General features: G+C 40.6%; 1 protein-coding gene across 1 annotated transcript in view; it reads right to left on the bottom strand.

Annotated features, from left to right (window-relative positions):
- Nucleotides 1-15,755: 15,755 nt before the first annotated feature.
- Nucleotides 15,756-22,268, bottom strand: part of LOC126161901 (zwei Ig domain protein zig-8-like) — a 172,576-nt gene continuing 166,063 nt past the window's right edge. Inside the window, exons 5-6 of the mRNA XM_049918064.1 lie at nucleotides 19,333-19,501; nucleotides 15,756-16,189 (exon numbers count right to left, since the gene is read on the bottom strand). Coding sequence (XP_049774021.1) covers nucleotides 15,993-16,189; nucleotides 19,333-19,501 — 366 coding nt within the window. The 3' untranslated portion in view covers nucleotides 15,756-15,992. The remainder of the gene's footprint in view (nucleotides 16,190-19,332; nucleotides 19,502-22,268) is intronic.

Genomic DNA, 22,268 nt, shown 5'->3' with positions numbered 1-22,268 from the left:
GAGGGTGGTTTCCAATTACGTCTAGATTCCTTTTTAACTAGCGCCTCCCTTTCATTTTCTTCGGCTCTTTTAACTATAACCTGGTTTCCGTATAAGTTGTAAATAACAGTACGCTGCCAAGAGTTTATGACTGCGACCTTTGGAATTTCGAAGAGTGTTTCACTGTAAACAACGTCAATAGCATTTTGTAAATCTTGGAGTGCTATAAACGCAGGTTTGCTTTTATGTAAGCTATCTTCTAAGGTAAGTCGTGGCGTCAGTATTTCCCCGCTTCATCTCAAATTCTGTCATCACTCTAGTTGCACCTAAAGCTGTGCTGTAGCAGTAAGTGATCATGTATTTGTTCAACTCAAGGACTATCCTCTCCATTTCCCCTCTGAAGTGCCCAAGCCATCACATCCGATTGTAGCATATTACACTGCGTGCACGATAGACATGATAATAAACCACTTTTCTTTCATCTGCTATGTTAACTTCCCGCGGAACCAGATCGTGTGTTGCAGAGCAGAGCAGGGGAAAATGCGGTTTCACGTATTTTTCCTCCAAGGGCTACACGTTAGATAGTCTTAAAAAACTCTAGTTACAAACTATCCAATAAGCATATTAATGCACTTCATGGTTTGCAGAGTTTCGTACATCACTCATCATACTACTGTTCAGGTTTTTAGAACAGAAAACTCATTCTTAAATGTTGACAGCTTTCAGCATTACTGATGCATTGTACACTGGGTGAAATGATGAGGCGTGAAAATCTGGCACTCTGTTGCCATCTCATACAACTTGAATTGTAAAAGCGACCATCCCTGATGGAACGATGGGGTATGCCACAACAGAGCTGGCAGGTATGATTCCTTTATTATTGCAAGGAAAGCGAAACTGTGGGGAACATACAATTGCTATCGGGCTAAACGTTTGCGTTCGAGGAATCCGAAGTGCTTCATGCGTTTGAGACTGTCCTAGTGGGTAAGTATGACGACCACTGTACAACGACCGAGAACTCTCCCGGTTGACGACCCAAATGGGCAGTGCCGTCAGCTGCAAACGTAGTCTATGTCACGCACAGTACTGTGTGTAAAACAGTCGTTATAGCCGTAGCATAAATAGTAATAGGAATTTACAACTCCGGCAGCCGTCGAACGTCACATCGTTTTCTGTGCTATCGTCGTGAGAACTGATGAACGCGGCCGGCCGCGGTGGTCTCGCGGTTCTAGGCGCGCAGTCCGGAACCGCGCGACTGCTACGGTCGCAGGTTCGAATCCTGCCTCGGGCATGGATGTGTGTGATGTCCTTAGGTTAGTTAGGTTTAAGTAGTTCTAAGTTCTAGGGGACTGATGACCACAGCTGTTAACTCCCATAGTGCTCAGAGCCATTTGAACCATTTGAACTGATGAACGCCGCTTTACATTGACGAAAGGTCTCTTGTCTGCTTCCTGCCCATTAGACTGTCTCATTGCACACCTATTTCTAAGAGACGCACTTCTCACGTTGTTGAGAAAACACCCATTTGCTCGTCCTGTCCGTATATCGTTCAAAAATGATGGACCCCCATTTCAGTTTCAACAGCGTCAAGCATATGACGTAACGTCAGTAGGAAAACGTCTTATTTATGGACTGTTTCGTTCATCTGCTCTGATCCTCTAGTGAGGACTATAGAGAGCAAGTACTCTTTGCAAATATTCTCGCTCTCGGTGAATTTGTTCCAGCAACAAATGTACACCGCCACGAATATTTAGCGCAAACCGCAACTTCACGTCATCTGAAGATCTTAACAACACCGAAGAAGACGGGGAGAACATATGTGTTTGAAGGTGCCAGTGGCTATCCTAAATCTGTATTTCATTCACTGGCAGAATCTGTCAGCAATGGTACTCAAATAAGTTTACATTTTCTTTAACTTTATGCGGGGAGTGTTTTGGTTTCATTTCTTAACCGTTCTTTAAGATATTCCTTGTGACCAATAAAACCCGTTGGAGTTGATGATACACCGGCAAATTGATACACATGTATACATTCAAAAGAAACATTACAACAGAGTAGGGCGTTAGGGATATTACACAATAATCTATAGGGGAAAGATTTTCTTACTGAATTACTTAGATATTTGTAACCTTGGCTTGAAACATATTGACATTATGTTTCATACAGGAGCAGAGATAAATACAATCCTCAATGTTAACACAAAGACAATAGGTTAAGCAGGCCAAACTGTTATCGTGTATGTAGTGGAGACTAATATTCTAGCTAATGTCATAGTTCTACAACTGTAAGTGTGAATGAGAAATGACAAGGAACTATATTTTTGGGCGTTTAGTATCTCAAAAATCACATAGGATGCTGAAAGACTAATGGTAGGTTACAATTAAGAAATATTCCATGACTTTGTTCCACCATAATTCTGAACTACTTCAAGTAATTTGAATCAATTGTAAAGAAAGCCCTGGGAAGAAAGCTATGTGGTGGTGAGACATCCCATCATCTATTTGGAACGTTGGGGCTAGGAATAGGTTAATATGTGATAATATGAAACTATTAATGTCGATTCCAAAGATTTCAAGGTTCATAAGCTGATTGGTGACAGTTGTGATGACATGAAATTCCACCTGTAGTTTACCAGAACGTACTAAAATATTAACAAATTGGGAAGGTTTCTTCCTGTGCCTTACCGACATCAGAAATCACTCACGTGCCAACACTCATAGACAAATATTTATATATGAAAGTTCGATGGATTGGGGGAGGAAGAGCCTGCCATAAGTAGTAATAAGAAGACATTCTATAAAACACATACACACACACACACACACACACACACACACATACAAACACACACACACACACACACACACACAGAGAGAGAGAGAGAGAGAGAGAGAGAGAGAGAGAGAGAGAGAGAGAGAGAGAAATGTTCAACGTGTATGAATGTATGAATTCCTAAAAGACCCAACTGCTGAGGTCGTCGATCCCTAGACTTAACACTACTTAAACTAACTTACGCTAAGGACAACACACACTCACCCATGCTCGAGGGAGGACTCGAGCCTCCAGAGGGAGGGGCCGCGCAGTTCGTGACATGGCGCCTCTACCGCGCGGCCACTCCACACGGCACAGAGAGAGAGAGAGAGAGAGAGAGTGAAGCGTCCACATGCGCCTATTTTTCTTCCAACCGCAAAGTTTTACTTCAGCTGAGAAAACTTTAAGTGTTGTTTGCTCATTTACTATGAAATTAAAATTGTAACTCGTCTGTAAAAGATAAAAAAATGTTACAGTATGAGGGGTGTTCAGTAAGTAATGGAACACGAAGCACCATTTTTCAGCATAATTTACGTTAAAAGCAACGGCATTACGCCACCTTAGTTTGAGAGCCTGTATGCCCGTATGGTACCGCTCTATTGCGCGACAACGGAGCCAACGTCTTGCTGCGTCAGGAAGCTCTCCAAATCACCTACGTACTGCTTCCCGCGGAGGGTACCCCTCATTGTGCCAAACAGATAGAAGTCGGGAGGTGCGAGGCCTGCGTTGTAGGATGGATGAGGAAGAACATTCCTACGAAAATTTTTGAGCTTCTCTGAGGTGTGCAGATTTATGTGAGGCCTCCAATTGTCAAGAAGGAGAAGTTCGTTTGCATTTTTGTGCCGACGAACAAGTTTAAATCCTTTTATTAATTTACTGAGGGTAGCATAACAACTTCACAGTTCATCGTTGCACCATAAGGGACGATATCAAACAGAATAACCGGTTCAGAGTCCCAGAAGAACGTCGTTATTATCTTACCGTCTGATGGCGAGGTTCTGAACTTTTTATTCGGGAGAGGGGGGGGGAGGGGGGGGGGTACGGCGCCACTTCAGGGAATGCCGTATCGTTTCTGATTCTAAATGATGAAACCGTATCTTTATCGCCTAGGACGAAGTTCGACAAAAATTGTCACGATTATACTTTTAACTCGTAAGCAACTTACTCTTATAATAGGCAGGGAGGAGCCCAGCGGGCAGACACCTTAAGTACCTCAAATAGCGGACGAGTGTATCAGTACTATCAACCGAGACGTTTAGTCACCTCAAATGAGAATGTCGCACGTTCAAATACTGCAGAGGTCACAGCTCTGTGAGTCCGGCCAGGATGGGGGAATCGGACAGCTTTGCACTACCTTATTGCGATGTAGACAGACCCCTCGCACAGTGACTCACCGTGCTTTTATTCACACACAGGTCTCCGTGGACTTTCTGCAAGCGCCTATGAATACCTGCGATGCTTAGGCTTTCTGCGAAAGGAACCTTAACGATAGCGCTGTGCTTGAAACGCACCTCCGTTACAGACTCTATTCTGGAGGTTACGTTTAGTGCAGTCATCTATTGTAACTTTATGAAACAACAGTGCTGAAACACACAAATTCCTCATTTTTCTCACCGAAACAGATCAAGGAAAAAATGTTACATTACTTACTGAAACTCCTCGTAGAGTTTCAGTGCTGTACATTGAAAATATATAAATCCAGTTACTGGCTCCACACCGTCTAATGGTAGTTGATCCTCGGTAAGCAGGTGCGCTATAACACTTGTAACTTTCTCATGCTTCTTTACGCGACCACACCAAAATGAAAACTCCATGTGTTTTGCGATGCACTTCAGCTACAATTTGTGTGTTCAGGTGCTGTCAAAAATAAAATATGGGTTTCCCTGCTGTTTTTAGGGAGAGACAACTTGTTCTTCAGAATTTGAAGACCTCGACGGTAAACAATGGTTAAGAACAAGTTCGTTGTTGTGAGAAATCGCGTATTGAAGTTTCAGTAAAAACCTCATAAGCTAGGTATTTCATGTGCATCCATTGTGATTCCTGAAGTCAGATAAATCATTGTTTTAAATATTTCTAGAGTAAGGACATATTTTGAAATTCGTTAACTTCATAGAAGAGTTGTTTATAAATTTACCTAAATTATACTTACCTTTCAAACATGAGCTAACTATGTCCCACCACTGATGGGCTGTTAGTGAAACATTATTGTAAATACTAAAAAAAAATACAAAATTAAAAATGTCCGAACTGTTTTATTTTGTGATACTAAGACTCACATTCCAATATTTCCAATGACAAACTACGAACCAAAAAATTAATCAAAGTATGTCAGTAGAAACAACTTTCGAATCGCATTTGTGTTGAGGAACATATTCACTATCATTAACTGAGACCTAGTTATCCACATCATACTGATATTTGTACAAATCGTCTCCGCGGCGTGGCCGCGCGGTCTAGGGGCCCCTTGTCACGGTCCGTGCTGCTCCACAGGTGGGACGTTCGAGTCCTCCTTCGGGCATGGTAGTGTGTGTTGTCCTTAGCGTAAGTTAGAGTAAGTAGTGTGTAAGCTTAGTCCCCGATGACCTCAGCAGTTTGGTCCCATAGCCACTTATCACAAATTAAAAAAAAGAAAATACAAATCGTTTTGAAAAGCATTTTCCTGGCATGAACTCTGCGCTTGGTATAATTATTGGCAGCGGTTGATTTTGTTACTTACCACTGTTAAGACGCACACATCTTGACAAAGTTGGCATTAATGAGGCTCCAAAATTAGAGATAGAGCTGAAAGTCTGGAGTAACAGAGGAGTAACACATTCAAATGGGCTTAACACATTTTAAGTGCCCTCAAAAGTAGCTAATTTTTATTGTTATAAATCTGCATGACACTAGATAGCTATCGACTTCAGGAACACAGTGAGGTGTATCAACATACATTTTCTGGTGCTTAAAAGAGCCGTCATTAATAGATACTCAAATCCACAACTTTTGTGGATGTAAGCACTTTATTTGATGTTGTTTCGTCCAATGCTACTGGTCCAAAGCGTCATTCGATCCATCAGGTGACACTGAAGCTTGTTTATTCTCAACTTCCAGTTCAAATAAAAACAAACATCTGCATCACTCAAGTATGGCTCGTATCAACGCAGCCCCACATCACTGAAGAAGAGGACTTGATACGTACTGTCATGTCTACCACTCCCTCTTTGTGTCTGATGTTTTCTCGTTTCTCTGCTGAAACAGCTACTTTTGTTATCATGTCTGAGCACGTCATTGCTATGGCGTCAACAAAACATCTCATTTTAATTGAAAAAGCCTTTCGTTCAAATTAACTTTCAAATAATTTTATCTTGCTTTGTAGGCCAAATTTATAGAAGATTCGGGGCACCAAAATAAGGATTGGGGTCATTCACAGAGCGCCGTCTCTGTTTGCACGCAAATCTTCTTAACATGTTGGTTGAACTGGATTGACTTGAGGATGGAAAGGCTAAAACCGCCAAAAAATTATATCTATCAAATATGATGATAAAAATGGAAGAGAACGGAGTTGTCATGTACCTGAATGTTTAAGAAAAGTGTCACTTGCTCCTACAGGAAGTGCTACTGGCCAAAATTGAAAGGAAATTTCCTATGATGATATGCATGGAAATAAGCACATGTTAAGGTAGGGCCAATATGTCATCCCATTTCGATGTCTATTATGTAGAAGTGCTGGCATGTAGTGGAAATGGACCTGCTGCCTTTCAGATTGCGTCATACACATTTGTTACAAACCCCTCTAACGTTTACACGTTGTCGATGGTTGGGGTATACACCTCCAATAGTCTCCATAGCCGGAAATACAACAAATTCAGTTTCCATGAACAGGAAGGTCATGCTACCGGACCTCCTCTACCAACCAATCACCCTTGAAACGTCGCGGCGAGGTATTGCCACACAGTCTGTACGAAATGAGGTGGAGTCCTGTCACACGTAAACAACAATCGTTTGTGCAAGTGTAAATTTCTCCCGTATTGCTGGTTATGCACCACACAGAAAACGGTGCTACACCGTATATGTAAATGTATTTGATGAAATGTATGGTCCTACGTGTAGGTCACCAATTTTTCCTTCCCCTACATTGATACTGAAGCGATCCTGATGCCTCACCTCCATCATTAATCGTGGATTTGCATCAGCCCACACACGTTTATTGTATGACTTTATCGTGCTTATTCCTGTAATTCCTGCCTCCACTGCCATATACTACACACCACTGGTAACAAGTGAAAATACCCGTATCACGTTATTTGTCTCCGGAAATACGATTATAAGACATCTTCAACTGGTTTTGAAGAATATTACCTCATATAGGGATATGTGACACTTTCGTTTAAGCACCCTATGTATCAAAGGTTGTCTAATTACAACGGCACAAATGTGAAATCAAATTTGGTCAAAACAAAATATTTTAAAAGTTATTAATGTAGGTTTACCGATGTTTCACTTAATTAATACTATGGGCTAGTAGTGTCCCAAATGGTTTCATGTGGTTAGTTCTATGAAGCTATGTCCCGCAAAACTTAGTTCATTACTACAAGTAAGAGATGTTTCTGACTTCCAGGTGAAACTAGTATTGTTAGGGTTTATTTGTAAACAGGAAACCAAGAGCGAAAAAATTAATCATACAGCGAAATCACACCTTGCGGATTAAAACTGTGTGCCGGAAGGAGACTTAAACTCGCGGCCTCGGCCTTCCGTAATCAAGCGCTCTGGCGACTAAGCTACCCACACAGTTTAGCTTCCACCCTTACCTCGTCTCCTATCTTTCACACTTCACAGAAGCTCTCCTGCGAAACTTTTAGAACTAGTACTCCTTGAAGAAAGGATATTGTGGAGACATGGCTTAGCCACAACCTGGGGGATGTTCCCTGAGTGAAATTTACACTCTGCAACAGAGTGTGCGCTGATGTGACACTTCCTGGCAGATTGACACTGTGTGTGCCGGACCGAGACTCGAACTCGGGACCTTTTACTTTCGAGGACAAGTGCTCCACATCGGTCCGGCACACAGTTTTAATCTGCCAGGAAGCTACATGTCAGCACACACTACGCTACAGAGTGAAAATTTCACTATGGGAACATCCCTCAGTACTGTGGCTAAGTCATGTCTCACCAGCACCATATCTTTCAGGAGTGCTAGCCCCGCAAGTTTCGCAGAAGAGCTTCCTTGAAGTTTGTAATGTAGGAGACGAGGTACTACTAGAAGTAAAGCTGTGAGGAGCCGCCGTGAGTCGTGCTAAGGTAGCTGGGTAGGTGGAGCACTTGTCACTAAAACCAAATGTCCCGAGTTCGAGACTCACTCCAGCACAGAGCTTTACTGTGCCTGTAAGTTATATATCAGCGCACACTCGACGGCAGAGCGAAAATTTCATTCAACTTAAGAGAATATTTCGAAAATAAATGCGGGCAACAGCAATGAAATTATGTTTTCGCTGAAAGTATTCGTTACAACAATACCTGGTTTCACTACACTAAAATAAAGGTCTTTCATCTAAAGCGGTCGATGAGATGTTGATCTATTACTTGCAGCCGATGTTAGATTGAGTAATGGGGTGGGAAATTTGACAGAATTATAAAACGATTTGGCGAGCAGGGCATGACCCATATCCACTGAAGCCATGTATTAGTTTTCCTTCGAGTCTACGTAAAAGGGCCCGAGGAGATCAGTAGCATTTGAACCAAAGATTAGCTGATGGCAGGATTAGGCGTAGTGGTACGAAGTAATGTGTTGCTTTACTTTTCTGGGAATGTACCTACTAGGAATTATAGGCAATCATTGGTTCCACGATGTGAAACGGAAGCGCATCATACTCGTCACTTAAGACCACTGCTGCGACTCTGTAAGAGACTTTAAAAGATTCGTGTTAAGCTTAAGTGCCAACTGTCTATTTATTTCAATACTTCTTCAGTGAAATATAATTTTATACAGTTGTTTACACTGATTTTCAGCATGTTACGGATGTCTTGTACTCATACACACAGGAGGTACGTATATGTTTTTGGCAGAATTGAATCTTTAAGAACGAGTCGTGAGTCGTGCTTGGGTAGCTGAGATGGTGGAGCACTTGCCCGCGAAAGACAAAGGTCTCGAGTTCAAGTCTCGGTCCGGCACACAGTTTTAATCTTCCAGGAAGTTTCAATCAAAATAAAGTTTCTTTACTTGTTACCTACTGTCCCTGAAAACCTATTACTTGGATGGTTAAATACAAGGTGTTTAGAAAAGATAGTGCTCGCTGTTAGAAAATTTAAATTAGCAACATATGTAAATTTAATGCGTAAAAGGTACCGCAAGATGTACTTCATCGCTTAATTTTGCGCACTCCAAATTCATTGTTCCTTATACTTGAATGTTTTAACATTTAACGTGTGTTACGAAAATAATAATGTTTGACATGTAGGGGTCGAATTTCTCATCCGACAGTGAGTAGAGCTAGGAAGAAGTCAGCAGCGTCAAGGCTCTTACTGGACTGTATGTCTGAGAGGCGAAAGGTACATCCTTCTTATCCCTGAGTTAACTTCATTACTTTGATGAATTCGTTGAAGGATTTACACCATAGCCGGAGGCACGCCAGTGCATTTGACATTGTGGACCTGATAACATAATCGCATTACTGTCGTAGGTGGGTCGTTAGTGGTTCACCAGTACTTTGCCCTACGTGGTCACCTAATTGCAGCTGAATTGAGGTATATTTGTGTGATTATATTTTCAGGCTAACACAACAGAAGTAGTTGGTGAAATACCTGTTCTTGCGAGATTTGTGGAACCAAATGAGACAGTACTGTTTTGTGGTTTTAGAGAATCTGTCTATGCCACTGTGGTTTTCTGCCTTTCTTGTTCAAGTCATCAATGGTGCCTGGAAAAACCTTCGAGTGAGCTTGATTTTCTCTGATTTCTCCGTAGTGGAATGAAGAAATGTGTTGCTTAACTTTTCGGGGAGTGTATCTACTTGGAATTGTAGAGAACCGCAAGCCGGTCGGCTTATCTCTTATTATGCCTACCACCGAGGAGTGACTCCGTCGCCTCGCACTGATGAAGCGAACTTATTAAGAAATGTAAGTCGCCTTAAGGGATAGTTCGTATCTCTTACATTAAATGTACCTCGTAACGATCCCAAACTGACCAATAATTCACAAGGCTTTTGTAGTCTAACTCAATCTTGGTGGAATTCCATTTCCTTAGCATGCTTCGAATGAACTTATCCTGGCACCTGTTACTCGTACAACTAATTGTATAGCTCTGAAATGTAACTTGCTGCAATTTATCGCCAATAACGTAATCTAAAAATCTTAAACTTGTCAGCTATTAACGTTCCAGCATTTTTCATAACTTCAACTTTTTTAAGCAAACACGCGATATTAAAGCATAATGAATCGCTACAAAAAAAGAGATAATTTCGGTTGCTAAATTTGTTTTATTATGAATAAAGCGTTTCACCTGTTCAAGGCTTTCTCAGAAACTCTGAAGGAAAAAGAAAAGAAAATATGTAATTACACAAAATTACAAGTTAAGGTGGATGGGTCTAAGCTGCGCTAAGCTTTTAAAAATTACTGTAAAAATTAACACCGCGAATTGCTATATGAGTATTACGTATCATCAGTCATATGTACTGCTTTGATAGCGTCCAGTGAGTGTAAATTATTTTTAAAATTTTTAAAAATAATATTGGAAGTTTAGTGCAGTTTAACTTGCAATTTTATAGAATTAAGTAGTGCTTTTCCTTTCGTTTTATAAAATATGAGGAATCCATAATAGGAGAAATGCGCTATTTGTAATAAAAAAAATTGCAATCGAGACTGAATGTAACTATGGAAACCGGTTGCTGTATCAATCCGCCCATTGTGGAATGGATTAAATTTTGTGAGTAATCTTTTCGATCGGAGACATAACTAATGCTTTGCAGATGTGAATGTATGTTAATCTTTTATTAAGGATCCCCTAGCTATATATCGCCGATAGCTTCGAAACAACTGGTAGTGAGCGCCTGGTTCTGCTTTGTTCACTCAGACACTGGGCTGAGGAGTCGCGATGGGTCCTTATTGCAAAGTAACTGTTACTCTAGAGGCTCGCTCGGGCAGAAGCGCGGATCGCTAGGAACAAGGGCTGTTGTGCAGATAGGACTCTGTCAAGACAGGCGCCGGAGAGAGTGGACGCATTTGAGCCCTCTGCTTGGGCACAGTTATGTTCATTGTGAGAATCCAGATCGAAACAAAACATAGTGTAAATAATGTGCAACTATCACTCAAAACTGAACGAGACACGAAATGGAATACTAATGCAGCGGCCGCCGTGCCGGGTAGCCACGTGGGGCTTGGCTTGGGTTGTTTGGGAGAAGAGACCAAACAGCGAGGTCTTGTCGGATTAGGGGAGGAAGTCGGCCGTGCCCTTTCAAAGGAAACATCCCGGCATTTGCCTGGAGCGATTTAGGGAAATAATGGAAAACGTAAATCAGGATGGGCGGACCCGGGATTGAACCGTCGTCCTCCCGAATGAGGGCCAGTGTGCTAACCACTGCGCCACCTTTCTCGGTGTAGCCACGCAGTCTAGGACGCCTTGTCATTGTCCGCGCGGCTCCACCCGACGGAGGTTCGAGTCCTGCCTCGGGCATCAGTATGTGTGTTGTCCTTATCATAAGTTAGTTTAAATTAGATTAAATAATGCGTAAGCTTAGAGACCTATGACCTCAGCAGTTTGGTCAAACGACAAACGACAAATTTCCAAACAGTGCAGCCGCTACGTTTCTCCCGTGATGAATAAGTCTGCTATAGCCAAACCTGCAGAAGACGGCAATGTCTTTTGCAAATGTTTTAAGAGGTTGCAGGTATGTGGAATCACCTAGGGTTTGCAGTTAAAATCAATACATATTATAAAAATTGAACTGTGTGTGTGTTCATGAGTGTTCCACGTCTCTCCCTGAACCTATGGACTGCTTTCAAAGAAAAATGGCTATGTGGTTAACAACCATCTACCTGTAACCCGCAACACATGGATTTCCAAATATTTATTCATCCAGTATTTGAGAATGAGGGTAATTAGCGACGTTTATCGACCTTTACACATAATTTCAAACCTTTATGAAGTGTTTTTTCGCTGACAGCCTATACAGAACGATGAAAGAAAAAACGTTTATTGCTTACTGTGTTCCCGCTCTTCATGCAGTACAAATACCACATGAGGCATGTCGTTACAATTTACTACAATTTTTTTCCTACTACCTGTATCCACCAAACACTTCACAGACAATACGCACATATACCACTGAATGTTGCACGTTTGGTATAGTTCAGGAGACGTGACTTCATAAACAGTGAGACAGGTGAAAATCTGCATCATTATATTTGACGTTTGAGGTTATAACTTCGCTGCTACTAATTCTATTCGCAACATATTTTGCAGATACTATCCGGATGTACCACCGAATGTATCTAGCAAGTTATATCATTTTACGACACACATTTCTGGAGATATGATGTAATAAGCAGTAAGCACAATTCCAGACGCTACGTGAAATGAGTGTGGAGATATAACTATAAATAAATACCTCGGCAACGTCGAGTTTCTCCGCTAGTTGTTTACAAATGTCTTTTGGGTTAATTTTGAGTGTTATTTATTGGATATCTTATTGTTGATACATTGTTGTGTAAAACTTTGAAGATCTGATAAATGACTGTTTCATTGGCCTTGTGGGTGCAGACAGACCGGGACGGCTTTCTGCTGGAATCCGATCGCTTATGGATACTTTCTTTCCCCAGAATTTTGTACGAAAATAAACAGTAACCTGTGACTATTTTGTATGTAAAGTGGCTCATCTTAGGAAATTATTAATATACTCATGGTGTCATCTCTCCTCTCAGTAGGATGTGGGTTTAGCTTCCTATTCTCATGCACACTGGTTGTATCTTTGACGTGTTTCTCTGTTTGGACCTTCCAGAATTCCAGTTGCTGTTCTTTGTACTATAGTTAATTGCATTCTAGTATATGGATGTGTTGTCCGTTCTCACGTAGAATTAGCGACACTGTAGTGTGTAGCAGCCTGCACACTCTCTTGGTCCGTGATATATACCTTAAGGAGTCCTTTCTTCGACGGATATAGTATAGCTAAGGCCTCTCTAAGATCTTTGTACTTCGAGTATCCTTACATGTTTGAAGTGCATATCACCTTTCGCTACTTTTGCCATATGATGCCTCTGCTTAAGTACTGTACTCTAAGATTGTTTTAATGGGTGTGTTCCATTGACTGAATCAAATGTTGTTGTGTAAGCAAACAATAGTAAGTGATGTTAGATTCATGTACAATAAAGGTATCTGTGTGGTATTGGAAAATTTGACTTGCTGCACACTTTCCATCACTCTGTCTCGGAAAAAAATCCGTGCTCAATGTTTCTTTTGCGCTTAAAATAGGAATATTGTTAGGAAAATGATTCAGCTACTTTGCTTATAATTGAAGCAGAATCAGGATAGTGGGATCTTCTACGCTGATGTTACCTTGACTGACAGCGTCCAAAGCAGTTGTTGATCAATTAGGAAACTAAAACGACAGTAGCCCTTGCAGTTACTAGCTTTCCTGTCTATTAATGCTGAACCTGTCTCATTTATGGTAAGAATCACGAGGACTTTCTTTGTCAATGTTGATAGAAAGAATAAGATCATTACCCTCAGGAGTGAACCAATTTTGGATTACCTAATTCAGTATTTCATCTTTCTCAATTTATTTTTCGGTTTGGTTTACGGGTTTCTGTCAGACCGTCTCACTTAAATTCAATTTCAGTCAGTGTCCAATTAATACTTGTATTACTCATTCCTTTGGTAGGTAAAACATCACTATGTTCATATTTGATAACATTAATATGATCAATTCGCAGTATTAGAATCGTTTCCTGCTATAACTATGTTTTAGTTAGTGGTATCCCTATGCGTTAATATTTTTGAGGTGATGATGACTTCAGGTTTTTCATTAGGTGTTTGATGCTTAGCAATGGAAAGGCCTGTTTTCATCTAGATACAAACTGTGATCCGTCCTACTGACTGCATTACTAAGTAGTGTCAGTTATGAGCTAATGGGTAGTGACAACATTTAATTTGTTGCAGTCTTTCTTCATAATCACTGTGAGTTTATTCCGAGTACACGATTAGTACACAAATATTTGAAATTCGATCCAGATTTTGGCTTTGGTAAACTGCGTTACCTAGTACTTGTGTACGTAACCGCACTTATCCTAAATCTCATTATGGTAAAGCGTTTTAACAATTCTTCTGCAGTCACCTATGAAAACATTAGGTTCATGACTGATGTTACCAATCTGTGTACCTACCGGCTATGGTCTCTTTTTTGAATTAATGTAAATTGACACATGATAAGAGTCGAGTGTCCCACGACTTAAAAAATTTCCGTATTTCGTTTTCTGGAGCCCATTTTGTTTTGTCTTCGTCTCTTCCGTTGTTCTATAATGTATTCTGTTTAGATGTGAGTTTTACGAAGAAAAAAAAAGTTGCATGGTTTAAAGTCAGTTTTTTAAAATGAACAATCATAGGACTTGCAGATTTTAATAGCGAATGAGTTCTGGAAGGGTTCACTGTGTAAATGGATGGTACGTCCTTTCTTTCAATGCAGTGGTCACATATTTCTTAGTAGTTCGGTAATTGTATCGGTTGAGGTAAGCTTATGGTTGTCTGCTGTTACTAACAATACTTAAGTTCAGCAACTCAAATATTTTCTGAAGGTGATCACCATTCATAACATTACTCTCTACGTACTGCTGGGCCTTATTCAAAAGAATAGTGAGACTTGGAGCTGCCTGGAAGAAGATCTGCAATCTCCATGTCATGCAGCAGAAAGGGCTCAGAATGCTCTCAGTGATAGTCAAGATTATATCGCCGCAAGATTATGACGCCGCAAACAATTGTGTTTAGCATTAGTTCGTTCTGACACTCAACAGACTGTAAGTGAGCGTTCACTGTGGTAGTCTATAATTCGGAAGTGATCGTCGGTGGAAGATAGTAAGCAGCAGGTCTGTTTCTGAAATCTTATATTTAACCACTTAGGACCAGCTGGAGGGATTTCTGATTGAAATATGTATCAGGGTTGAGCTACTCGTTAATTGTTTGTAACGTTCTTGAGAACGCTGTCTGTACATTTTATTTTCGTCTGTCTTCAGCAAATACTCATAAAGGTTTCTAAGAGGTTATGTTAAATGTGCGACACTGTTTTTTCTGCTATTTCTGTGTCAGCTGCTTGACAAACACCATCAATCGGCGACAGTTCATTACAGTAGAGTAAAATATCTCGATCTCATCATCTGTGGTCGTGATTTTGGTACATCCTATGCCTGTAACATCTTCAAGAAAACTACAGCCACGCTTGCGCTAGGACACTCATTTTTTAGTGTTGAAACTACATTTGAACAAACCACATACGATTCCTTTAAAACACAATGTAGCTGATTTATTCCAAGGATCTTATTGACACTTGAGTGAATAAATACCGTCAAATTAACATTTCCGTAAAAGCCTGATGGATATTATCTTCCTGTACTTCACATTGTGCTGCAGCAGAACTATGGATCCATGTAACTCGATATCCTCACAGCGCCGTTGGTATTCAGTTTACCTCTTTACACATGTGGCAGTTCAAGTTACTCTTACTATCAATATATTCTTAACTAATTTTTGAATGGCCAAAGTTCAGTTTTCCAATGCTGAGACGTTTGGTATTCCGCCGACAAATACTCAAAATGGTTTGGGCTGGTAAAAGTGTCAACCCATTTATATTGTTTATGAGGAATGGGGAAATGAAACAGTAATTATTATAAAAGTCTCAGTCTAGATTCTCTGTTCAGAAAATTGTCGATAAAATTTATGTACAGTCACAGGAAACACAACATTAAAAATACAACGAGTATTGATAAGACGCACAATTTCAAATCCTCTTGGTACATTTAATTGTCAATGAATGATCTGGAACAGGCCAAAATTTGATTTACCTCTAGATATGTAACACGCACATCGTAATCAAATAAAAATTTTTCACGCTTCACAAAACATCCAATTTCAATAAACTGTCGGTCCCTTTCGAGACATTAGATGATAACAGAGTTGAACAATTATTGAACCACAGAATAAAAAAATGCAAATCAATCCAATAGAGGCACCAACGAAGTGCGGACCTCTATCTTTCAGGCATCCGACGATCTCCGGAGGAGAGCAGCTGGTTGCCTGCTGAGCAGGCGCACAGGCCCCGCTCCGCTGCCGCACACCGCAGCAACTGGTGGAGCAGCGGCACCAGCAGCAGCGATGACGTCATCAGCGACCAGTGGAGTGCGGAACCGTCTGCACCGCTGTGTTGCATGGCTGCTGGCAGGTCACCTGCTGAACACCACAGAAAGCGCTTCATCTTTAAACTGGTCCAGCTATAGTAAAAAGTTCTTTAATTTTTCTGTTGTGGGGCCGCAGACACGTTTTTCTGAATATCGACGTGGTTCACCGTGTGGCTGTATGCGTGTCTTTGCAGTGAAGCAATGATGCAAGTTCTGTCAACACTCCGTTTGTATATGTTATGTAGTCACAGTGGCATATATTTGCCTGAGAAATTTTGTAGAACCGATCAAGAGAGGGATACAAAAATTGGACATAGAACGGCAGTAAGAAACGAACACGATCGATGGCTGAACCATCCCCAGCTATATCATCAACAAATTACACTAAATGTATCAGACGATCCACTTCCTTTTGCGTGTGCAACGATTTGATTAGCTAACTTCAATGCTAATTAAACAGGAAACGGGGCAACATACCGAATTTCTTTTCTTTACAGTTATTTCTTAGCAAAACCTACTTGCAACACAGCTACAGACTTTGGAGATATCCTGTACATAGTAACGTTAGAAACAGAGCAATAATCAAATAACCGAACATTTTGTCAACAGGCAGTAGAGAAATAATACGACGCTTGTGCATTCTAATAACAATGTGATATTAGTTGCAACTAAATTTTTATTTTCGTGCTATGTAGTTTGTACAAATCTAAGTTCGGCACAAACTTGTTTCGATATAAGAGTCTTATAATGACCTAATAGCAGAAACGACAGTAACACAATAGGAAGATACAAATTCATTCAATAGTGGAACCATGTTGTCATCTAGAAAAAAGGAGTAGCAACATACAAACTTCCTAGCTGTGCCAGAAATGACAGTGGTAACGAAGAGATGTTCTTATACATGTAGGTAACATTTATCAGCTAGCAGGTAGCGGTAATACCTACGGGTATTTAAGTTATGCTACATGCATTAAGTACTTCGTGTGTTTAGAACTTATTTGAATGGCTAAAGGTAGGCGTTGTAGGGGTTTTAGGCATATTATACATTAAACTTAGTAGTGTTTCGTAGAAGACTTCTAAGGGTTAAATCATGACTGTAGTCCTAAACCAGTAGATTTACTTCTAGCTCATGTTCATACGTTCGACAAATTTTTTGCAAGTCACGTTTCGATCAGTCAGGTAGAGATGTCAGAAAAAAAAGTATGTCAAGACCTGCAGTGTGATTGTAGAGGACATTGAAAGTATTGTATCTCTTTCTGTCTGCCCCCTCCCCACCCTCTCTCTCTCTCTCTCTCTGTCTGTCTGTCTGTCTCTCTTTGTGTGTGTGTGTGTGTGTGTGTGTGTGTGTGTGTGTGTGTGTGAAGTGAAAAGAGAGTCACCGAAAATACGAAGGAGTAGAAATTAGAAGGATTAAACATCTAGAGTTTTGAGAGAATGTTAAACATTAAGAGTACAGAAATGTACAACGAAGAACATGTTTAGGAGGGTTCAATGGAAAATCCTTACCAGAGTAGGGGATATACTAATGGAATATCTGTCGTGGTTACCAGGAATTGTTATATAGATTCTAGAAGAAGCAGTAAAAGGGGAAAATGTGGGAGGAGTTGACAATGACTAGGATATGCAAAAAAGAAAGAAAAAAAAGATTGTGGATGCAGTAATAATATACGAAAACCAGTATTAAGCAAAGAAGGGAATGCTGAAAGACGGAAATAATATGTAAAGGGGCTATACAAGGGAAATCTAGGCGTTGTAGAATGAGAAGAGCAAGTAGACAGAGTTATGATACTGCGAGAATAATTTGATAGAGCGCTGAAAGACCTTTGTAGAAACAAGACCTCTGGAGTAGACGTCATTCTTCAGAACTGCTGGTATGCTCAGACATAGCAGAACTATTCCACCTGGCGTGCAAGGTATATGGCACGAGGGAAATCTGACTTAAAGAAATAATAATAGAGAAAGCTATTGACAAAATTGACTGGAATATTCCTTTGAAAACTCTGAAGATACAAGGAGCAAAGCAATGGGAGCGAAAAGTTATACACAGCTTGTACAGAAACCAGAGAGCTCTTATATCAGTTAAAGGGCATTAAAGGGAAGTAGTGGTTGAGATAGGCGTGAGACAGGGATGTAGCGCATTCCCAGTCTTGTTCAGTCTGAATGTTGAGTAAGCAGTAAAGGAAGCCAAAGGTAGTTTTGGAGATGTAATTAAAGTTCAGGGAGAACCAAAAATCTGAGTGTTTGGCGATGATATAGTAATTCTGTCAGAGAAAGGAGCGGACTTTAACTGTAGTTGAAGAGAATAGATACTGCCTTGAAAGGTGGATATAAGATGAACATTGCCATAAGTAAAAAATGGTAATGGAATGTGGTCGAATTAAATCAATTCTTGCTGAGAGGATCGGATTAGCAAATGAGACAGTAAATGTACATGAGGAATGCTATTTGGGCAGTGAAGCATCTGATGACAGCCAAAGTCAACAGAATGACAAGAAAAGCGTGTGTGAGGATCTGAGAAAGAAAAATTTGTTAATATTGATGTTTTCTGAAGCATATGTTTGGGACGTTGGATTCTGGAGACACGAAACATAGACGACAAGCAGATCAGGCAAGAAGAGATTATAAGCTTTTGATATGTGGTACTGCAGAAGAATACTGAGGATTGAGTGCGTACATTGCGTATCCAATGAGGTGGTACTGAATAAAATTGGGGAGATAAGTAATATGTGGTATATTTTGCTGGAAGAAGAGATACGTTGACAGAAAACGTTATGAGAAACCAAGGAATCTTGTTTGGAACTGGAGGAAAGTTCAGGGCATAAAAATTTGAGATGGAGACCAGGAGTTGATTACAGTAAAAAGGTTGAAATGGATGCGGGTTGCGATACATATTCTGAGATTAATAGACGGAATACAGTAAATAGTTTGGAGAGCTGGATCAATCTAGTCTTTGGAATGAAATTCTCAACACCAACACAGTTACATTGAGATTACAAGCTCAGCACGGGATAAGAAAAGTTGGAGGACAGCATCAAACTCCTTAAAGATGGGCCATTTAAAATGAGAATTATTACATAATACATAGTATGTAATAAGACATCTTGTGGTCTCAATAAACAACAGTGCAAGTAATCTCAGGTTTTATGTAGTGAATCACCTTAGCTCTCTGTATACGGGTATACAGACTCGTACCTTTGAGAACATGGACCCGGACGCTGTCTGGAGGGACGTTGTTGGGAGCGCACGTGTAGAGGCCGGTGTCTTCGGCAGCCGCCTTCTGGATGAGTAGCCTGCTGGTGGTGATGGAGCCCTTCTCCGTCACCAGCCTCACTCCTCCTCGCGGAGAATCAAAGTTGATCACCTGGAAGCAGCCCGAAGTACAGCAGAACTTTTTAATATGTTATTATACTGAGCGAAGAAGCGTCTTGTCTCATTGCTATATGGTCGTTAGTGCATGTGGACGTGTGGCAGTAAGTCTCCCCAACACTTTCCATACGTGATCGATCGAATTTAGGTCGGGGCAACGGACAGTTCAGTGCGTTGTACGAGTATGCTCTCCTCCCAATCGCCCCTCTACCTGCGTTGTAAAATGCGGTCACCATAAAACTAAAGTCACAACTTAATGCTCTCGTGAAAAGACACACATGGAGAAGGATTACACTGTCACAACCACGTTGACCAGTGAGTACACCGTTTTCCCATATGTCGAGGACAGCATGTCCATGTAACATTATGCCTCCCAACTTGACTGTAACTACAAGGCTATCATGTACATTACGTACCCTTATATGGTAAGAGATGGACTCACGAAATGCTGTCAGGAGAATTATCAAATATGATCGTTTTGGTTGCCTAGGACTTACGGCGTGAGGAGGCATAATGTTGCATGGGTGTACTAACCTCCAAATCTCACCGGCCAACGCTATTGTGACACAGTACTCGTTTCCCATGTCCGTCGCTTAGAGGGTGTAATCGACCCCGATTCCATTTCTATGGGTGACAGTGCATGACCGCATTGAACAGCGCAGGTGGAGGAGACTGGCTGTCTATGGACTGCACTTGAAACTCATGGAATAAGTGGAGAATATGCTACTTACATGTGTTTTCAAGACATATGAAAAATTTGATTATCTTACAGTCCACGTTTCGGCATTGTTACATTTGGGTATGTGTTCTAGGAGATATATTAATTATTGTTAAATATGATGTGCTGCCACTATTATTCATTAACCTTTTTACAAGATGATGATTTTACGTCTGGCATTTCGTGGGTAGAGAATAGTTTTCTTAATTTATGGAAAATTTTGCGCTTGATGTCCTGCAATATGTGTTAATGACATGAACTCAGTCACTTGGAAATGGCGTAAAAGGCCGAAACCTGGGTCGTAATTAAACAAAAATAATGAACAATACAGTCAACTGGCGGTGTGTTCATTTAAAAATTATTTTTTGACTGTTGCTCAGAAACATCAAAAGCTGTTTATTCATTTTTCATCCAACAGGTATTATAATTTTTCTCCCAGCTGAAGGCGGGCCAGAATAAATTTAAATACGAGTATTTAAATACGAGTATCTTACAGGTGCAGCTAGCTACCCATACATTTTTTTAATTTCTAGAGTCCCTTCCCCTCTTATAAAACAATTTGGGAATTGTACAGGTACATCTAGATCCAGACGGATTTCATCCTGTAGACGAAACACGTTAACCGTCACGTCTGCATGTAGTCGATGTCTTGCCATACGCCAGTGTTAAATGTCCCCTCAGAAAGTAATCTTAGGAAGAGATTCAGGTAAATAGGGACGTTTAGCTAACCTCTTCGAACAACCTGTAGCTCATTGCATTATAGCGTAAGCACCACAGTAAATTGTGTAGGAACGTTGTTTATAAACCTCATCAACCACGTTAATGGAAAGCTAGTTTTTTTTTGTTTACCTGTTCACATGTATTGAAGACAAATATCTCCTGTTAACGCTTATGCTAAATTTTAAGACCCTACATGCCTGTACTTCACGTCCCTAAATAATTTAACTTGATCAGTACTGTTTACTGATTTATTAATGTTGTTGCAATATTTCTAGAACATAGACACCTTAAAACTGAAATGCACAGCATTAACGTTCCACGCAATTAGAAGCCCCCGCTGATATTAAGTTGACTGACTGTTTAATCTTTAAGTTGACTGATGATGGCACATAAATCTGAAAGCAAGTTCAGAACAAAATGTAATAAATATTGTTGTGGGTCTGTAACGTTTAAGTATCTAATAATGTTTATTATTACGTGAATTCCAGCTTATATCTGAATATAAGGGTGGGGCAAATAAAAGTGGCCTTGGAAACAAAACTCTAGGGCACAAACAAAAGTTACAGAGGAAACTAAATACAGTACTTACCTGAGTATAACATATGTTGAGAGTGACCATCATTCACCTCTTGGCACTTCTGGGGCCTAGTCATCAAGCTGATGAAGGTGAATTGTAGCTGGATTGCTGGAATTACTGCAGTCTTTTCCGAAACGTTCCGCTGCAGTTCTTGAAGACTATGAGGGTTGTTGCAATACACGTTAGACATCGGAATTTCCCACACAAAGTGGTCAGCTAGGGCTGCGACCAGACTGACCTCTGCTAACAACTCTGTTTAGAGTGAAGACTGTGTAAGTGTGCTCCAAGGCTTGGCCGGCTGTGTGTGCAGTGGCTTCTTCGAGTTGGAAGCAATTGTAGGCGTTTTCTTCCTTCGTTAACGCTAGCAAAAGTCGTCTAGGCCAGTTTTATTTGCCCCAACATATTCTAGAATTTTGAACTGTAGAACTTCACCACGAATTATTAGGACTGTTCGTGATTTCTCGTCGCATAGAGATGAAGTGAACGGCGAGTATATTACAACATAGTAAATGCAGAGCTGATCGTGCGAGAACAAAGGAAATTTGTGATAAGGCTCTAAGGAAGTAAACTGCTGAGATCATCGATCGGTCCCTAGGCTTACACATTACTTCAATCTAACTTGAACTACCCTATGGTAATGACAACACACACACACACACACACACACACACACACACACACACACACACACACACACAGACGCATATGCCCGAGGGAGGACTTGAACCTCCGACAGGGTGAGCCGCG

Source organism: Schistocerca cancellata, chromosome 1 (assembly GCF_023864275.1).
Source record: "Schistocerca cancellata isolate TAMUIC-IGC-003103 chromosome 1, iqSchCanc2.1, whole genome shotgun sequence".
Classification (NCBI taxonomy): Eukaryota; Metazoa; Arthropoda; class Insecta; order Orthoptera; family Acrididae; genus Schistocerca; species Schistocerca cancellata.
The sequence above is the reverse complement of the archived record's forward strand: the minus strand, read 5'-3'. Positions and strand labels throughout refer to the sequence as shown.